The 18,125-nt window shown below is 56.5% G+C and overlaps 1 protein-coding gene across 4 annotated transcripts in view; it reads left to right on the plus strand.

The window, feature by feature from the left end:
- Nucleotides 1-16,392, plus strand: part of EPHB3 (EPH receptor B3) — a 29,357-nt gene extending 12,965 nt beyond the window's left edge. The window contains exons 2-16 of one of the 4 annotated variants that reach the window (XM_079315225.1): nucleotides 462-526; nucleotides 897-1,569; nucleotides 8,637-8,792; nucleotides 8,930-9,265; nucleotides 10,051-10,175; nucleotides 10,331-10,499; nucleotides 10,594-10,699; nucleotides 11,066-11,163; nucleotides 11,331-11,453; nucleotides 11,551-11,798; nucleotides 12,042-12,257; nucleotides 12,348-12,497; nucleotides 12,590-12,783; nucleotides 12,948-13,103; nucleotides 13,412-16,392. In XM_079315225.1, coding sequence (XP_079171351.1) covers nucleotides 462-526; nucleotides 897-1,569; nucleotides 8,637-8,792; nucleotides 8,930-9,265; nucleotides 10,051-10,175; nucleotides 10,331-10,499; nucleotides 10,594-10,699; nucleotides 11,066-11,163; nucleotides 11,331-11,453; nucleotides 11,551-11,798; nucleotides 12,042-12,257; nucleotides 12,348-12,497; nucleotides 12,590-12,783; nucleotides 12,948-13,103; nucleotides 13,412-13,520 — 2,924 coding nt within the window. In that variant the 3' untranslated portion in view covers nucleotides 13,521-16,392. Of the gene's footprint in view, nucleotides 1-461; nucleotides 527-896; nucleotides 1,570-8,636; nucleotides 8,793-8,929; nucleotides 9,266-10,050; nucleotides 10,176-10,330; nucleotides 10,500-10,593; nucleotides 10,700-11,065; nucleotides 11,164-11,330; nucleotides 11,454-11,550; nucleotides 11,799-12,041; nucleotides 12,498-12,589; nucleotides 12,784-12,947; nucleotides 13,104-13,411 lie in introns of all 4 variants that reach the window. The other 3 variants (XM_079315226.1, XM_079315223.1, XM_079315224.1) reach the window with 3 other exon arrangements.
- The last annotated feature ends 1,733 nt before the right edge of the window (nucleotides 16,393-18,125 follow it).

Consider the following 18,125-nt stretch of genomic DNA (forward strand, 5'->3'; position numbering starts at 1 on the left):
ACCGCCCTGTCATGGGAACGGGCCCTTTCAACCCCAGCCACAGTAAATACGCGCCCTGCCAAAGCAGAGGGGGAGGGTGCGGACAGGGGCGCCCGGTCTTCCTCCTTTGGCACCCCCTGCACTGCCTGGGGGGCACATTTGGCTGTGCTAGAGGCTGGGAATGGCAGCCTGTCCCCATCTCCCTCTTGCCACCTGGCCAGCTCCTCGTTCTGCCGCTTGCCTGCTCTAGCACGGCTCTCTGGGGACGCCTCGCTCTTCCTGTTCTCTTGACAGGAGAAGAGAAATCTGGAGTCTGTCTGCGCCGCTCCCCCCTCCTCCCACCATGTCTCACCCCCCAAGTTGCTGTTTTCCACAGAAATGTCAGGCTCAGCTCTTCTCTCCCTCATTCCTCCTGGTTTTTTTCCCCTCTAATCTTGGCCTTCATCTCCAATTACTTCTTTCTCTCCTTTGTTTCTCTCCAGAGACCCTGATGGACACGAAGTGGGTGACCTCTGAGTTGGCATGGACAACTCATCCCGAGACAGGGGTAAGTTTGCAACCAGCCCTGGTCCTGACCTCCGAAAAGCAGAGCTGGTCCTGGCCCCACAGGAATCATGGTTGCTCACCAGTTCCTTTGTGAAGCTGGCTCATCTTTCTCCTTCCCTCCTGTGCATATCCTCGCCTCATGAAACCATCTCTTCTTGACTCTGTGCCAGCAGAGTGGGAGTGCCATGGTCCCTGGCCTGGGTTGCTTTTAGTCACCTTGATGACCAGGAGGATTGTGACGGGTGGAGGTGCTGCTGCTGCTCTTCCCTGTTGACTGTTGCCTATTCCCCCCCACCCTGTGCCATTCACACTGTGTCCATGGCACTGATGTCCCTGGCTGGGGAATCTAACCTTTTCCTTCTCAATCATAGTGGGAAGAAGTCAGTGGTTATGACGAGGCCATGAATCCTATCCGCACGTACCAGGTCTGCAATGTACGGGAGGCCAACCAGAACAACTGGCTTCGTACCAAATTCATCCAGCGCCAGGATGTCCAGCGCGTCTATGTGGAGCTGAAGTTCACTGTGCGGGACTGCAACAGCATCCCCAACATCCCTGGCTCCTGCAAAGAGACCTTCAACCTCTTCTATTATGAGTCAGATACGGATTCTGCCTCTGCAAACAGCCCTTTCTGGATGGAGAACCCCTATATCAAAGTGGATACAATTGCCCCAGATGAGAGCTTCTCCAAGCTGGAGTCTGGCCGTGTGAACACCAAGGTGCGCAGCTTTGGCCCTCTCTCCAAGAATGGTTTTTACCTTGCCTTCCAAGACCTGGGAGCCTGCATGTCCCTCATCTCCGTCCGGGCTTTCTACAAGAAATGCTCCAACACCATTGCTGGCTTTGCTATCTTCCCGGAGACTTTAACGGGGGCCGAGCCCACTTCCCTGGTGATCGCACCAGGCACCTGCATCCCCAATGCAGTGGAGGTGTCTGTGCCCCTAAAGCTGTACTGCAACGGCGATGGCGAGTGGATGGTACCCGTGGGAGCGTGTACGTGTGCTGCTGGATATGAGCCCACCATGAAGGATACCCAGTGCCAAGGTATGTGCATGGCAGCGTGATCATGGCTTTTGTCCCCATAGGTGCATTGATTACGAAGGAGGTGGTTTTGTGCTGAGCTCATTCTGGTTTTGGAGGCCTTTCCGTTATGAGAGAGCAGGGTGATATCTCAGAGGTCTGCAGTTTGAAGCCTTAAAACCGTCACGGTCTGGACTTGTGCAGTGTCTGCTGGGACACAGTGGTGAGCAACCACCAGTGCTGCCCTGTGTGGGATGCATCTCCTTGCACAGAGCTGCAGCTCAAGGCATGGTCCTCAGCAGGGATCCAGCATATTTAAGCCTTTGAGCATTACCAAAATCTCTCTCTCATCGCTGCTGTTGTATCCAGCATCTTCCCTCTCTCCCTCCTGCAGTGCTCGTGGCTGGGGCAGGTGATTGTTCTTGGCAAGTGCGATTTCATGCTGCTTGTGCGGAGGCACTCAGAAGCTCTGGTGGTGAGCAGGGCTCCACTGTTGGAGAAGCCATGCTGATGCATGCTCCCCCTGCCAGTGCTGAAAGCTTGCAGCAGGGATGGTAGGGACCAGCACGAAGGCAGTGGATCTGAAGCTCCTTGTGCTTGCTGAAGGGGAAGGAAGCATATCCTACTGGAGATGTTGGGGATGGAGAGCCACACTAGCAGCAGGATAGCTCTGTGTGGGTCCTGCAGCTGCCATGCTCTCCCACAATAGCTTTAGTGTTGCTTTTTAACCCCATTTTGGGTGTGTTGATAAGGAAAAATCTGTCTAGATGAATGTTACACTCCCTTGGAGTGATTTTTTTTCTTGGGGGCTGTCTCTGGCAGGCAGGACCCTGCCCTGGGGTGGCTGGGGTTTAGGGCAGAAAGGTTGCTGTTCCCCTTGGCTGCATGCATTGTACAGGGAGTGGGATGCTGGCTGGGCCCCCAGCACTGGATGCCTTGTGCTCGCCGATGACGGGATGTTTGGCGCCGGCCCTTTGCTCTTGGCAGGGGCCATGTGATTTGGGATGGCCTGTGATGCAGGGCTTGAGCCAGGCTGGCCTGCCTGTTGGCTTTGGGAGCTGCATAGCTGACAGCCTGCTGCTGTGACTTGTTAGGGAGAGGTCAGTCTCCACGGGGCTGCAGCTCTGCCGGGGGTCCAGAGCCTCCAGCACCATCAGTGCCAGCACAGCTCTGACTTCAGTGCCACTGCCCCCTGCATCAGTCTTGTGAACAGCCAATCTGGCTCCTCCTGAGCAGATGGGCACCAGTGCCAGGCATCCATCTGTACTTTAAACTGCATTGAGGTCCATGCTCCTAGGGAGCTGCTTTCCTTCTTGCTTGGACTGGGAGATCTTAGACCATGCACGATGTTGGCTCTTTCCCAGCAGAGAGTGGGGTTTGGGCACAAGGTGACACAGTTTCCAGCCTGTACCAGGGCTGTGCTAAGAGGGGACATCCCAAGGCAGGACACAGCTCCCCAGAGTAGGTCCCGTCTCCACATCCCCAAGCTGGACAGACCCGCATGTGGCAGCTTTCCCAGCGCCTTTGATTTCCCACCAAGCCCCAGCTTCTGCTGCAGCAGGCAGGGAAGCCACGCTGGGCCATGGGCACGTCTCCATTCCGGCAGCCTGCCTTCTTGCTGGGCAGAAGCGGCAGTGTCCTCACGTTTCTCTGGGAAAGTTGCGCTGCGCTTGTAGGATCAGATTTTCCGCCATATGATCGTGTGTTTTAAGTGGAAACAGCTGAAGAAGGGCTGGGAGAAGCCGGAGCTGCAGCTCCTTTTCTCCTCTGGGCTGGATGTTCCCTTATCCCATTTCCACAGTCCAGCACCACTGAGAAGCCTCTGAGCCCCTGTCGTGGGCAGCAGTGTGGATGCAGCCCCCAGGGCTGGGGTTTCATCCCTCCCGCCCCAGGGAGCCCGCAGGGGCTTCACCGTGCGGGTGAGCAGCGCTCCAGAGTGCCAGATGGCATTTTAATAAATAACAATACCCAGTTACTGCTTAGATGGGATAAGCCCTGTTGTAAATCTCCCCCTTTTCCCAGACTTTCAGTGGCCTTTGAAGACCTCCTCCTCCTCCTCTTTATCTCCCTCCAGAGCCAAGATTAGAGCTCGCATTCAGACCTGTTACAATGCAGCTTGTATCCCGGTCCCTCGGGAGCAGAGGGCTCATCCTGCCTGACTGAAGACAGTTTCTTTGGCATGCTTTGTAAGACGATACGCCAGGCTGGTACCTGGCGCCCTACTCCTGAGTTGCCACAGCATTGATTTGGCATCTCATTCTCAGCCTCATTATCTTTACTTAATTAGCACACGGCCCTTCTGGGGGTTGTGCTGCTTCCCACACACTCCCTGCCACGCAGAGCTGCAGAGGCAGCTCTTGGAGGACAAGGAGGAGCTGCTGGCCAGGGAGGGGAGCAGAGGCTCCCACATGCATCCCATGGGCTGGGGTGCACTGCATTCACACCCCAGGCTCTGCAGCCCCTGGGGTTTAGCCTTTCTCCCAGCCCCATCCCTTCTCCTTTTGGTCAGGAGGCACCCAAACAGTTCAGGGGATTTGATGTCAAGGAGCTCCCCTGGCTCCTAGGCATGTGCTCCATGATGGATTTGTTGGGATTTGCACCCCTTCTGTTGCTGGCTTCACACAAACACAGGCTGCTGTGCCAGGGTGAGCAGTGAGCCTCTTCCCTGTGTATCCCCTCTGCTCATGGGGGAGCCCTGGAGGAGGACCACAGTGCCCCCAGAGCCTGCACCCCACTTGAGAGGGCAACTGAGTCTGTGTGGTGCCCAGACTGTAGGAGGACTAGAGATGACAATGTCCATCATGACACCACACCTTCCTGAGGCCCATTTCTAGTCTTCTTCATATTTCATTTCTCAGGGCACCGGGCACTGAACATTTGGACACAATCAGTAGGTGAACACAGGTCAGGCTAGGGCCAAAATCAGAATTTTTGCAAAAATAAATTTCCCTTGCAATCAGTGACTAATGAAAACATCACCCTGAATTAAACAAAAAAAAATTGCCAAGCAAGCATTGCACTTGCCAACTGTTTGCAGCTTTGCATTGCAACATGGGCTTGCTGCATGAAACCCAGGAAGTGAAACTGCCTGGATTAATTGCCTGGGATTCCAGATCAAAGGCAGCAGCAGGGAAGGCAGGGAGAGCTGCCGGTTTACAGCCAGGCAGCTCCACAATGGGTTACTTGTAACACAGTCGAGGAAATCTGCCCCTGCCGTCCTGCCTGTGACCCGCTGTGGCTCAAGAGGCAGCTTTGCTTATTGAATTTTTTTTTCTTTTTCTTAAAAAAAAAAAAGACAAAAATTGTTTTCCTGCCTGTTTCTTGGATGCCACTTCAAACCCCCAAGGGCTGTTCCCCTTCTCTCCCTTCAGATTTACTCCATTCACTTTTGGACTGTGCTAGTGTGAAATATTTTCACCCAAAGAGTGATTATTTTCCTTTTTTTCAAATAACTGCCTTTTAAGAGAGACTTAAAAACAGAGTTACTGCCTTGGCTGTAGCCAGGCTGTTGCTTCCACAGCTCTGCTCCATCTGTAGCCACTTACAACAGCGAGAAGGGAGCGAGCTGTGCAGGTTCATAAAGCACAGATCGTCCCGAACAAAACTGACTGCTGCCTCTAAAGAAATTACAGAGTTGATGGGCAAAGGGATATGATCAGTTTAATTTATCTAGGCTCAGGCGAGGCATCCTGCTTCAGTCCTACAGGGAGAGAAATAGCTGGAAGGATGCTGGAATATTGTAGTGTGAGTTGGAAGCAGTCAAACATGAAAGATGTTACGTTTTTCCCAGTGTGTCATGGCTATTCCTCTTTTCCCCAAGGAAGGGGACCCCAAAGTTTTGGGGATGCATGTGTGGTTCATTGCTGCTTGCCTGCATCCCATGCAATAATGGAGGCTGCCTACGGGATGAGTCACTGCTCTCTGCTGCTGCCAGAAGGGTTTTATTTTGGTGTTTTTTTCAGCTCCCTTCCTTGAACTTTATTCATCAGGGCGGGGATTGTATTTGGGAATAGTACCCTCCTCTTCCCCCAGCTCTGTGCTGCAGCTCTTTGAGACAGGATCAGGCCCTGGAGTTGGGCGGCTGATGAAAATCCTGGAGGGGCTGCCAGAAGCAGCCGGGTGGCCGGGTTTGCCATGCTGGGTGTGTGATGGATGCCCCATAGGGGGTGCAGGGCTCTGTTACTGTCCTCCTCCCTCCCACACCCCACACAAATCCCCTCTGTGGCTGATCTCTGCTGTCAGGCCAGACTGCCTCTCCCTGCCATCAAACCAGCGGCTCCTCTTCAGCCCGGGGAGCTCCGCTTCGGTTCCCTGACCTGTTATCCTGTGGCTGTCACTGCCTGTCATGTTCTCCCCAGAGGTGACCGCAGCACAGCACCAGGAGATGTGATCTGTGTGCAGAGGTTCAGAGTTGTTATTTTATTTGAGGACACTTCAGCAGGAAAAGTGCTTATGCAAAGCTCTTGGTAGGGAGAAGGGAGCCTGGCTTCCCAGCTCCGGCTGGATGGAGTCACGTTCCCACTCCAGAGCTCCCAGGCTCGTTCCGCAGCGTGCCGGCCAAGACAGTGGTTGTTGTACAGGCAGTTTCTTGCAGAGAAGAGATGACACAGCGGCTTATCCACCAGGGACCTGGGATCAGCTTTCAGCTCGGTTACTGCCTTCAAATGTGGCGGCTGAGAGCTGTCACGCTGCCACCGAGGTCTTTATGCTCTGATTTATTAAGCAGAGTTGGAAACTTAAACACTGGAGTGCATCTGGGCCTCAGTCCCTCTGTTGTTCTTCCCCTCCTTAACAGGGCTGGTTCATGGCTCATCCCCCTCCTGCCAGGGTGGCATGAGAATGCAAAGAAAAGCCTTCATCCCTTGTGCCTGCACTGGGCACTACTTAGGGATGACAGGCAGCTGTTGAAGGACAGCTCTGCCTGTCCCTTCCTCCTGTGCCTGCGAGGCCACTGTCACCTCTGTGCCCATAACCCACTGGGCACCAGCTGGCACTTCATGTGCAGGAGACCAAGTGCCCTCATCCCTTCATCCTTTGCAGGCACCTGGCTGTCCTTGGCTGCCATGCCATGCTTGGGCTGTCAACTTCACACAAGCTCTGGTTGCTCCAGCTTCACTCTCCCCGCAACAAGGCTGTTCAAGGGGTTTTGTCCCTGATGGATCTGGGCTCCTCTCCATAACCAAAGCATGTTTGGCAGCTTTCTGAGCCCAGAGCGTTCCTGTCCAAGAGGTTTCAGTCATCTCTCATTCCTGAGCAATCTGGTTCCGTATGTGTGAATCTGCATCCACCCAGTTTGAACCGCCCGGGACTCCAGCCGGGGTGGGTCTGCCTATGCCAAAGCTGCTCTGCGACCTCTGGGCTTTTGCTGTCCATATAAAGACACATTTTCTGGTAGCCTGGTTGTCCCAGGCTGGGGGGACAGAAACCTTGGACCTGCTGGCTTCCTATTGCTTGCAAGGAGCAGATCTGTGTACTCCTTTACCTTCCAGCCTGCACAGTCGGGACGGGCAAAGCTTTCATTTCCAAAGGGAAGGCCCAGAGGCTGGGTGAACTCAGGTCAAGGAGCTGGAGTTGGTTGAGCCATGTTGTCGATCCTGTTTTGACCAAAGAAGAGTCTCATTGCTGGAAGGTTCGCACCCTGGGAGCAGGAAGCAGCTCCTGACACCCATTCAGGCAGAGGGGCTGGACAGCAAGCAGCTGTCTCTCACATCCCCCTGGCCAGCAGCACTGCACTGGGACAGGACTTCTCCCTTGGGATTGCTGCTGCCTGGTGCCTGGACAAACCAGGGACCCAAGACAGCACCTGGAGCTGTGTGTGGGTCCCTGCAGGGCCAGCACAGCAGCGTGTGACTCACAGCACTCCACACCCCATGTGGGGCAGCAGCCAGCCGGAAAACTTCCACAGAGGGCGTCGGGAGATGCCTCACAGCAGGAAACTTCCACTTGCCACAGCCTGGTGAAGCACCAGGAAACCTCCTCCTGTTTTCAGGATGATGTGTGACAGGCGTGGGAGGTGGGAGGGTTGCTGCCCTCGGAGCTTCCCTAACGTGGTGGAGCGAGGAGGACGTGCCCTCCTTCGGGCCGTGGGTGCTGGTGCTGCCCTGGCTGTGGCAGGCAGGGTGATGCCGAAGCAGAGCTGGCACCTGGGGGTCTCTCACCTCATCCTGCTGCAAACACAGAGCACAGAATCTGCTTCCTTGGGCAGCAGTGTGATAAATTGGGCTATTTTGAGGTGTGGGTCAGGTTCCTGAGGCCACTCTGCTCCTCAGCTCAAGTGCTGTTAATCCTTTCACGTGGCACTCATTACACATAAACACCTTGAGGTGCCAATCAGGCCATATCCCAGGACTTGTGGCTCCTTGAAGGACCCTGATCGGAAGTGCAGGAGGGAGGTGGCAGTGATGCTGAAGCAGCTCTTCAGCCAAGGACCTGCAGGAATGTTTTCATCTCGCTTAGAGCTCCACTTGAGGCGACCTCGTGAGGTGCCACCGCCCCGGGACTGAGAAGTGGCTCAAGAGCCTGAGGCGGAAGGTTTGGGGCTGAGTGGCTGATTTTGGGTGGTGGAGGCCCCTTGCAGGGGCTGCTGTAGACAGGGCTGAGGAATTCTTTTCTTCCCAGCATTATTTTCCCAGAGGATGGACCTGGCACTGTGAAGGTTGCCAGGCCTGGAAACCAGCATGGCCTTTCTCCATGGACAGGAGCATTGTAAGACCCTTGGAAAGGGCAGCGAAGAAACAAAACTGAGGAATGGAGCTCCTGGATGGATCTGCCCTGTCCTCCCGTACTGTTGGTGGTGACCAACTCATCCCACCTCCAATTACCTCAGGCCTGCTGCTGGAGCACAGCATTTCCTGGCAGGGCTGTGCCTGAGCCATCTGGTGCTTCCAGCAGCCCACTCTTCTTACCCTTCCCAGCCGTGCATCCCTGGGCAAGGCTGATGGTGGTAGAAAGGCTCAAAGGAAACCAGAGGTCTTCAAGCCACTGATCAAAGATTTGGCAGGGCAGCAAGGAAGGGTCTGCCCAGCTATGGTGGGAGCAGTGAATGTTTTCTGGGGTCACTTTATAACTCATGTCTGTTCTTCTCCCTCCAGCGTGCGGCCCAGGAACCTTCAAGTCTAAGCAGGGGGAAGGTCCCTGCTCTCCCTGCCCTCCCAATAGCCGGACCACCTCTGGAGCAGCAATGGTCTGCACTTGTCGAAACGGCTTTTTCCGGGCAGACACGGACCCCGCAGACAGCGCCTGCACCAGTGAGTCCTGCTCTGGGCGAGGAGGGGAGGCAGGGAAGGCTGTGGAGGCGATGGGGGTCTGTGTCTGGCATGGAGGTATGTGCTGTGCCCATGCCAGGGCTGAGCTGGACATGAAGACACACCACATTTCCCTGCAGGTGTCCCCTCAGCCCCCCGCAACGTCATCTCCAACGTGAACGAGACGTCGCTGGGGCTGGAGTGGAGCGAGCCGCAGGACACGGGCGGGCGGGATGACCTGCTCTACAACGTCATCTGCAAGAAGTGCAGCGTGGAGCGGCGCCTGTGCACCCGCTGCGACGACAACGTGGAGTTTGTGCCGCGCCAGCTCGGCCTCACCGAGCGACGCATCTACATCAGCAACCTGATGGCCCACACCCAGTACACCTTCGAGATCCAGGCCGTGAACGGCATCTCCAACAAAAGTCCCTACCCTCCCCATTTTGCTTCTGTCAACATCACCACCAACCAGGCAGGTCAGTGGAGCCACCAGGGAGTAAGGGCTCTATCTCCTCCACAGAGCAGAGTGGAGCAGAGATTTCTTTCTGACAGCCTGGGAGGCTGCAGTCCTTTGTGGTGCTGCCTAACTGGCTCTCTGGGCCTGGATCTAATTCCCTGGGAAAACTGTCCTCTCTGTTTAATGCATGTCCCTAGAGGAGATGAGATCAGAATGCATGCAAGTGGAGAAGACTAGGGCTGGCAGATGCTCCAGAGAGCTCTGGATCTCCTAGACCTACCCCAGAGATGCTGTGCCTGCTGCAAGAGGAGGAGGAAGGAAATGAGATTCCTCTTCTGTGTGCTTGGGAAAGCTCAGCACCAGCCCAAGCCTTTGCAGGCAGCCAAGTGCTCTACCATTCCCTCCTTCCTCCCGCTCTGGCCCTGCTCCAGCGTGCTGGTAATCTCCAGCCACTGCGCACTGATCTGATTTCACGGGTCTTGCTGCTGGGATGGAGCACAGAGCTCCTGGCGAGTGGAGGAGGGGAGGGAGCCCCAGTTTGGGCTGGCAGGACCCTTCCCCAGACCAGTTTGCAGCTAGGCATGGGGTGAAGCATGACCTCAGTGCTACTTCTGAGGCTCCCCTTGGTGTTGAGATCACGTCTCCTTATGGAGACTTGGGGGAGGCCAGTCTCAAAGCTTTTCCACACCTTTCCACCAAGATTATCCAAGCAGGTCTCGAGCAGAGCATCCCCTACACTGTGTGGGATGGTGGAGCAGGAAGCCTGATGCAGGTGGCTCATTCCTTCCCTACCCTCCTTCCTAGCCCCATCTGCCGTGCCAACGATGCACCTGCACAGCAGCACCGGGAACAGCATGACGCTGTCATGGACTCCCCCAGAGAGACCCAACGGCATCATTCTGGACTATGAGATCAAGTACTCGGAGAAGGTAAAGCAGTAACACCCTTTTCCCTCCTCCAGCCCTTCTAGCTGGCCATCAGCACCATGGCACAGGGGGTCCCTGCAAACATGGTACTTGGGGGATGTGGGAGCTAGCAAATGGAGGGTGGCTTCACAGAGGTGACTCCCACATCTGCCCTACAGCAAGGCCAGAATGATGGCATTGCCAACACGGTCACCAGCCAGAAGAACTCAGTGCGGCTGGACGGGCTGAAGGCCAATGCGCGGTACATGGTGCAGGTGCGGGCGCGCACCGTGGCGGGGTACGGCCGCTACAGCCTCCCCACCGAGTTCCAGACGACTGCCGAGGGCGGTAGGTACCAGCACTGCGCTGCCTCCATCCCCCAGCCCTCCCACACGTGCTCCTTTCCCAGCTTGACTTTGGTTCCTGCCTGTCCCTCCATCAGGTTCCACCAGCAAGACTTTCCAGGAGCTGCCTCTGATCGTGGGTTCGGCCACTGCAGGGCTGGTGTTCGTCATCGTGGTGGTGGTGATCGCTATCGTCTGCTTCAGGTACTGGCTTTTCAGGGAAGAGGGCTTCCAAGCTGGGTTTGGGGGTTGCTCATGTCTGCCAAGAGCTTTTTCCCTCACCTGTGGGCAGAGCTCTGGCAACTCCAGTCACAGAGTGAAGGACTGGACCGGCCACACATGGGTCCCGGAGCTGGGGTCCTGTGGGAGGATTGTGCCTCTGCTTCCCCAGTACAAACTGGGCTCTGCCCAGGCTCCTGCCATGCATGCAGCACATCTAGGCTATCTCCTCCCATTGCACCTCGGGTGGAGGGATGGCTCTGCACACAGGCTGCCAGAGGGAAGGCTCTCTGGCATAGGCTGTCTTTGCTGGGATTTGGAAGTTGGCAGTGAATGTCTTTGCCCCATCAGGAAAGGGATGGTTACTGAACACCTCCTCTCGTCTCCTTTGGGCAGGAAGCAGCGCAACAACACTGACCCTGAGTACACAGAAAAGCTGCAGCAATATGGTGAGTGTGAGAGCCCAGCAAATGGACCCTGCCTGCCCTCTCCCAATTCCTGTCCTATGCAAAGGGGCAGCCTTTGCTACTAAGGGATGGGCTGACAGCCAGCCAAGTGGCTTTGGCATATGTCACCCTTCCTGCGTCCCTCCTGGTGATGATTTCTGCCCTTGCAGTTACCCCTGGGATGAAGGTGTACATTGACCCTTTCACCTACGAGGATCCAAACGAGGCTGTCCGGGAATTCGCCAAAGAGATTGACATCTCCTGTGTGAAAATTGAGGAGGTCATTGGAGCAGGCAAGTCCTGGGGCTGGGCACAGCAGGTGCTGAGGCTGCTGCCTCTCACCCTGTCCTGTGGCTCACCGTGCTGCTCCACTCTCTCCTTCCACTACAGGGGAGTTTGGTGAGGTGTGCCGTGGGCGCCTGAAGCTGCCTGGGCGCCGTGAGATCTTCGTGGCCATCAAGACACTGAAGGTTGGCTACACGGAGCGGCAGCGGCGGGACTTCCTGAGCGAGGCCAGCATCATGGGCCAGTTCGACCACCCCAACATCATCCACCTGGAGGGAGTGGTGACCAAGAGCCGCCCTGTCATGATCATCACAGAATTCATGGAAAACTGTGCGCTTGACTCCTTCCTACGGGTGAGCATCCATCCCTTCCTGCCCTGGGCTGGGGGCTGCAGTGTATGGGGGGACAGCAGCTCTTAGCCCTTCTCCATCTCTCTGCATTGACATGCTGGTGTCACCAGGATTGGGCTCTTCACAGACATCATGAATGAGAGAAGAGGGGTGGCTCTAGGGAGGAGGAAGGTGATGGTAGCACATTGGGATCTTTCCTCAGTCTGTTCAGGGTGTTGCAAATCCCTCTGATCTCTCCTCTGGCAGCTGAATGATGGGCAGTTCACAGTCATCCAGCTGGTGGGAATGATGCGAGGCATCGCTGCTGGCATGAAGTACCTTTCGGAGATGAACTATGTGCATCGGGATCTGGCTGCCCGCAACATTCTGGTCAACAGCAACTTGGTCTGCAAAGTGTCTGACTTTGGGCTCTCTCGCTTTCTGGAGGATGACCCAGCTGACCCCACCTACACCAGCTCCCTGGTATGGGACACTCAGGAAGGATCCACTGATCTGGGTGTAGGGGAGACACCTCAGGTATGCACTAAATCATGGAACTGTGTATCCGTGCAGGGGGGCAAGATCCCAATCAGATGGACAGCTCCTGAGGCCATCGCCTACCGCAAATTCACTTCAGCCAGCGACGTGTGGAGCTACGGCATCGTCATGTGGGAAGTGATGTCCTATGGGGAGCGACCTTACTGGGACATGTCCAACCAGGATGTAAGTGCTCTCTAGGGAGGAGGGAGCCAGGAGCTGTAGGCAGCCTGTGGGAGCCCAGGTGGCTCACAGCCTGCCTTTGCCTCTCTCTGCAGGTGATCAATGCTGTGGAGCAGGATTACCGCCTGCCACCCCCCATGGACTGCCCCACTGCACTGCACCAGCTGATGCTGGACTGCTGGGTGCGGGACCGGAACCTAAGGCCCAAATTTGCACAGATCGTCAACACGCTGGACAAGCTTATCCGCAATGCTGCCAGCCTGAAGGTCATCGCCAGCGTCCAGTCTGGGTCAGTGACATCCTTGTTTCTAGCCAGCACTTACCCACTTCTAAGGAACACTGCAGTGGCTGGGAATAGAGCTGTGGGAGGGTGGGAATAAGAAATGTCCTTTGCTTCCAGTTACACCTCTCTATCCCCTGCTCCCTGTGACCTGTGGCTCTCTTGCCCTTTAGAATCTCCCAACCACTCCTGGACCGCACTGTCCCAGATTACACCACCTTCACCACCGTGGGAGACTGGCTGGATGCCATCAAAATGGGACGGTACAAGGAGAATTTTGTCAATGCTGGGTTTGCCTCCTTCGACCTGGTGGCACAGATGACTGCAGAGTAAGTCCCTGCTTGGAGGGAAGGAAAGAAAAGAGTGGGGCTGGGGCTGCTGCACACTGTCCTTTGCCTGACAGTCACCTCCTCCCACCTGGGCACATGGTGGGCTTAATTAAGGACAGATTCAGGATCCAATCCCAAGGGAGTTCAGGTTTAGAATTCAGCATCCAGTCCCCTCTGGAGCTTGGAGCACTGGGAGCACTGGAGCTCGGCAGAGGGCTGTAATGATGGATAGGTCCCTTGCCCCACTGGGGCAGGGCTACATGTTGTTGGTGGTGGCTGGAGGCTGAGTCTTCACCTTTTCTTTGCAGGGACCTGCTGAGAATAGGGGTGACGCTAGCAGGGCACCAGAAGAAGATCCTGAGCAGCATTCAGGACATGAGGCTGCAGATGAACCAGACGCTCCCAGTGCAGGTTTGACCACAGGGGACTCTGCATTGGAAACGGACCAAGGGAACCTGCCAGAAAGGTTCAGTTTGCGGTGCAGCCCAGCTTCCTGTTTTCCCCTCCACATGGCGCTCCTCTGCCTCGGACGGTCGCCTGGGACGGGATGGGACGGGACACCCTTCCCTGGATCGAAGGCACTCATGCTGAGAGGGAGCCCAGCTTTTCGTCCCGTGTCCTGGAATGGCGAGGCAGCAACACATCTTCATATTGAAGATGGATTATGGGACAGAGATGGCACATCCCAGTTCCCACCCTGTCTTGGTGCTCATCGGTTTGAAGAGTTGTTCTGCTTCTTGGATTTCTTTTCACCCTGTTTTCTCCCCAGTCCTCACTTCCCTCACCTCCCCGAGGCCACAGACTGTTGACCCGTCCGCTGAGTCCGTCAGACACGTCCAAAGCCTTCCCTAACTCTGTTCCCCATATGGAAGCAGCTGGGGGAGGCCGAGCCAGCGACAGGGCTGGGGCCACCAGCCCCAGACAATCACTCCTCTCCTCCAGCCCTGGCAAGCCCTCTGCCCTAGGGCCTGCACTGGAACGTGTCCGAAGGGAAGGCTTCGCTCCCTTTCTTGGCTTTGCACGCCAGAACCCGAACCCGATTTACTATGCAGGGAGTTAGGCAAAAAAAAACAAAAAAAAAAAAAAGAAAAAAAAAGAGATATATTAAAAAAAGATAAGAGGGAGCAGAAAGGGGAGGGAGGGGGACCTGGTGCCCAGCTCCTCATCTGTTACCCTCTTGGTTCTCCTGGCCGGCTCTGGACTGCAGAGCGAGGCCGTCAGCACGTTTGCACAGGGACCCTCCGCCCCCGGACCGACGGCAGCCGCGCTCCCCCGAGGGGCCGGAGAGCGGGGCTGGGGCGGGGGCTGCGCCGGGGGCCGCGGCTCCCCCAGCCTCCTCTTTTATGCAGAAGGAGCAGGTGCCGCCGGCGCGGCCGCCCGCTCCTGACACACGCTGTGATTGCTGCCAAAAGACTCACTCACCTTTCTTTCCCTGAGGATTCACTGCAGCCCGGTTCCTCCGAGCCGAGGGAGAGATCTCCCAGCGTGCCTGAGTGTGCGTGAGTGTGTGCATGCGTGCGTGGGTGTGTGCTGGCCGCAGGACTGTGGGAGGCAATGGGCAGAATAAAGGCAATAAGAATTTTACCCGAGTTTCCTTTGCTCGATCGCGCTCTCATTGGATGGGCCCGGCTGCCTGCAACTTCGCTGCCCACCAGGGTCATCCTTCTCCTCCTACTGGCTGACCCCAAGCTGGCTGTGTGCCCCTTTCTGCTCTCCCCTTCTCTTGCTGTCACGTTTTCAGGTTGTCCGACAGGGACCAGGCAGTGATGCTGTACCAACCCTGTGGTGCTGGGAGACGAGGCACGCTCCCCATGGGGCACATAGGGCGGAGGCTCTGAGTCCCAGGTCAGAGCCAGTCAGGAAATTCTAATGTAATAGAGATACTCAGCATTTTTCCCCCCATACCCTCCTCAAGTCAAGTTGGAACTGTGGGAACCAAACAGCAAGTACAAAAGCCAAGCAGGGAACAGCCGTGCACACTACTAATCTGATGCCAGAGGGTCCCCACAGCTCCAGGGCTTCTCCACAGGGCACTGCTCCTCCCCTGCTCCCTCTGGGCACTCTGGCCTTAGCAGGAGGGTTACACAGCCCCTGGCACCCTTGGATTACTGGCCTCACTGCTCTACAAAATGGCTCTTGAGCAGGGGGGAGCTCACCAGGGTGAGGGGACCAGCTGCAGGTGGCAAGGTAACACCCTGCGAGAGCAGATCTGGGGGGCCATGCGCTCAGTCTACAGTACACAGTAGCCAAGTGAAACCCCAGTTGCTCATCCTGGGTTTCTCAGATCCCCCTCAGCTGCAGTACCCCTTGCTGACTGGTTTTTGGGGTGCTTTGCTGGCAGTCCAGAGGGCCAAGTGATCTCTCTCCAAAAGGGGGTGCACCTTTATGCCCCCCAGTGCTTGGCCCCAATCCCCTCCTCCCTTGGAACAGCAGGTGCTGTTTTTCCCCTTCCCTTGGAACAGGCCCAGCCTTGGGTTTCTCATTAACCCTGTCCTCCACAGGTAAACAAGTCCAGAAGGGCAGGTGGCAGCAGTTCTTGCAGCAGGAATGGTCTCCCCACATCCCACCATCTCTTCTGCCACATGTGTCTGAGATGTTGGCTGACAGGGACACCACAGCCCTGTTTTGCTGGGGTTTCTCATCCTGGCTTGCTCCTTACCCTGGCTGCTCCTCAGCCCTGCCAAGGTGGTACCCCAAACAGCAGTGCTGGGCAGACCTCACCCCTCTCCCAGACCAGGAGGAGAAACCTGGCATTGAGAAGCTTTTAAGAGCAAGTGGCTGAAGAGATATGAGAGCCTGTTTGAGGCTTGCTAACCCCCCCATATCCCCCCCATGCAGAAGCACAACGGGCACAGGGACTGTCCCTGCCTTCTTTGCCCCCCAGCCCCTGCTGCTGCAAAGTTTGGGTTCCCACCAGCCCTGGTGCATCCCAAACATGCCCATCTCAGCCCTCCATCCTGGCCTGGCTTTGCTTTGAGGAGGGGTTCTCATTTTAAACAGCAAACCCCTTCTCCTACCCTTCTCTATGCACACCCTGCTCCCATGGGGTAGGACAGCATTCCTGCAGCCAGCCCCAGGTCTTGCCCCAGCCACAGGGCTGCACCCTGCAGCTCTCCACATCCCATACCTGCCTCCTCCCTTTCCATACAGATCTGGGGGAAAGCTGTGTTCCATGGTGAAAGAAAAGCAACAGCGAAAAACAGCCAGGGAAATCAATGCGAGCGTGCGTTTGTAAAAATATTTTTTAACGGAAAGACTTTTTTTCAATTAAATTATTTAAGGAATTTTATGGAGGTTTGTGGTGCCTGCGTGGTTCTTGGAGGGCTCTGGGTGGCAGGGAGCCCTGTGCTGGGCAGGTGAGCGTGTGTTTGGGCACTGTGTGTGTAAAAGTGGGTCCATGGCAGTGAGCAGGAGGTACTTGACCCCACGTGGGTGCCAGCCCAGTCCAATCCCCCCCAAAAGATGCTGCCTGCTTCCTCCTGGAAGAGCCAGTGGGTGAGGATGTTTTGAGGGGCTGAATTGACCAGATGATGCTCCCAGGGCCACCAGCCCTCGGGTGCCACTGCACAGGCAACATCCTGGGGCCATGGGATGGGAGCAGCGTGGGGTGGCCCTTGGGGACCGTGGTGGCCAGGCTGGGCTGGGGGGAAGGCAAGCCCTGCCTGCACCCCTGCCTGTGCTCTGCCTGCTCCCTGCGCTTCCCCCCTCCCAGCCCGTGCAAAAGAGCCTTTTGTGCTGCTGGGTTTTTTCCCCCCTTTTAATTCCTAACCAGGAGATTAAGGGAAGACAAAGGCTACGATTGTTCCCGCTCTGCAGAGAGCTGGAAAGTTCGGGGAGGGGGGATCGTCCCTTTCCAGACAGACCCAGAGGAGGGGGACATGCGTCCCAGGTGGAGGGGCCGGGATGGGGGGAACACCCTGGGAGCAGCGGTGGGGGGTCCCAGGGGCACAGCTGGGATGAAGGCACACCGGGAATTAGGGGGGAACCGCGCTGGAGTGGCCGGGGGCTCAGGGCTCCAGCGGGAGGGTGGGAGGCTATCTGCAGCAGAGGAGGAGGGCTGAGCGGGATGGGTTGGCCGGCTCGCCGGCTGCTTGGCGTTTTCCCTGCTAACTCTTGGCTGACACCTCAACAACTTGGCAGGGAGAGGATCCCGCAGCCCCGTCAGCCGCCTGGGGCCGGCACAGCTGGAAGGGATCACGGCTCGGCACGGCTCGGCACAGCTTGGCACAGCACGGCTGTCACCCGCAGGCCAGCACGAGGAACGGGGCAGCGAGGGCACAGGCTTTCTCCACAGCCTCCACCGTGCCTTGTCCCCACTGCCACCCTGTGCCCAGGGCATGGCCAAGCACAGCCGTGCTGGGGACACATCCCAAACCCACTGAGCCAAGGATGGGCCGGACGCCGGCCAGGCGGGTCATTGCCTCATGCTGGAGCCAAGGACACACCATGACCCGAGAAGGGCTGTCCCCACAGCACAAGGGACAGGACCCAGCACATTTTCCCATGCTCACAAGAAGCCATGAAACACCCACGAACACCCCAGTTCTGCTCCTTCTGTTTCCCGTTAAGATTATTTATTGGTAACTTTTAAGACCACTTACAGACTCTGTTCACGTGCCAGGACCCTACACGGCTTTTCCCAGGGCTTTTTTTTAATTATAAAAAAAAAAAAAAACCAAATTGTTTTAATCATTTTCTTTCCATTCCTTCCTTCCAGTCTCCTTTGGTTTCTAGCAGAGGACTTGCACATGGTGCAGCATCCGTCCTCGTTTGCTACCACCACAGCCCATCCCCCCTGCCCCCTGCTGCTGGGGCTGCAGCCTCACCCCTCATCAGGGCTATGTCCTCACAGGGGGGCCATGGGGGACAAGACCCCCAGAAGCTGCCAGCCAGCCTGGGATATTCTGGAAAAGGGGATCTGAAGGCCGGGGGCTGCTTTGGGGAGCAGGAGGCAGCTCTCTTGCAGATGCTTGGGAGCTGACATCGTCCTTGGCAGCAGAGCCAGCGAGCAAATGCACCCGC

The sequence above is a fragment of the Erithacus rubecula genome, assembly GCF_903797595.1.
Source record: "Erithacus rubecula genome assembly, chromosome: 11".
NCBI classification, from domain to species: Eukaryota; Metazoa; Chordata; class Aves; order Passeriformes; family Muscicapidae; genus Erithacus; species Erithacus rubecula.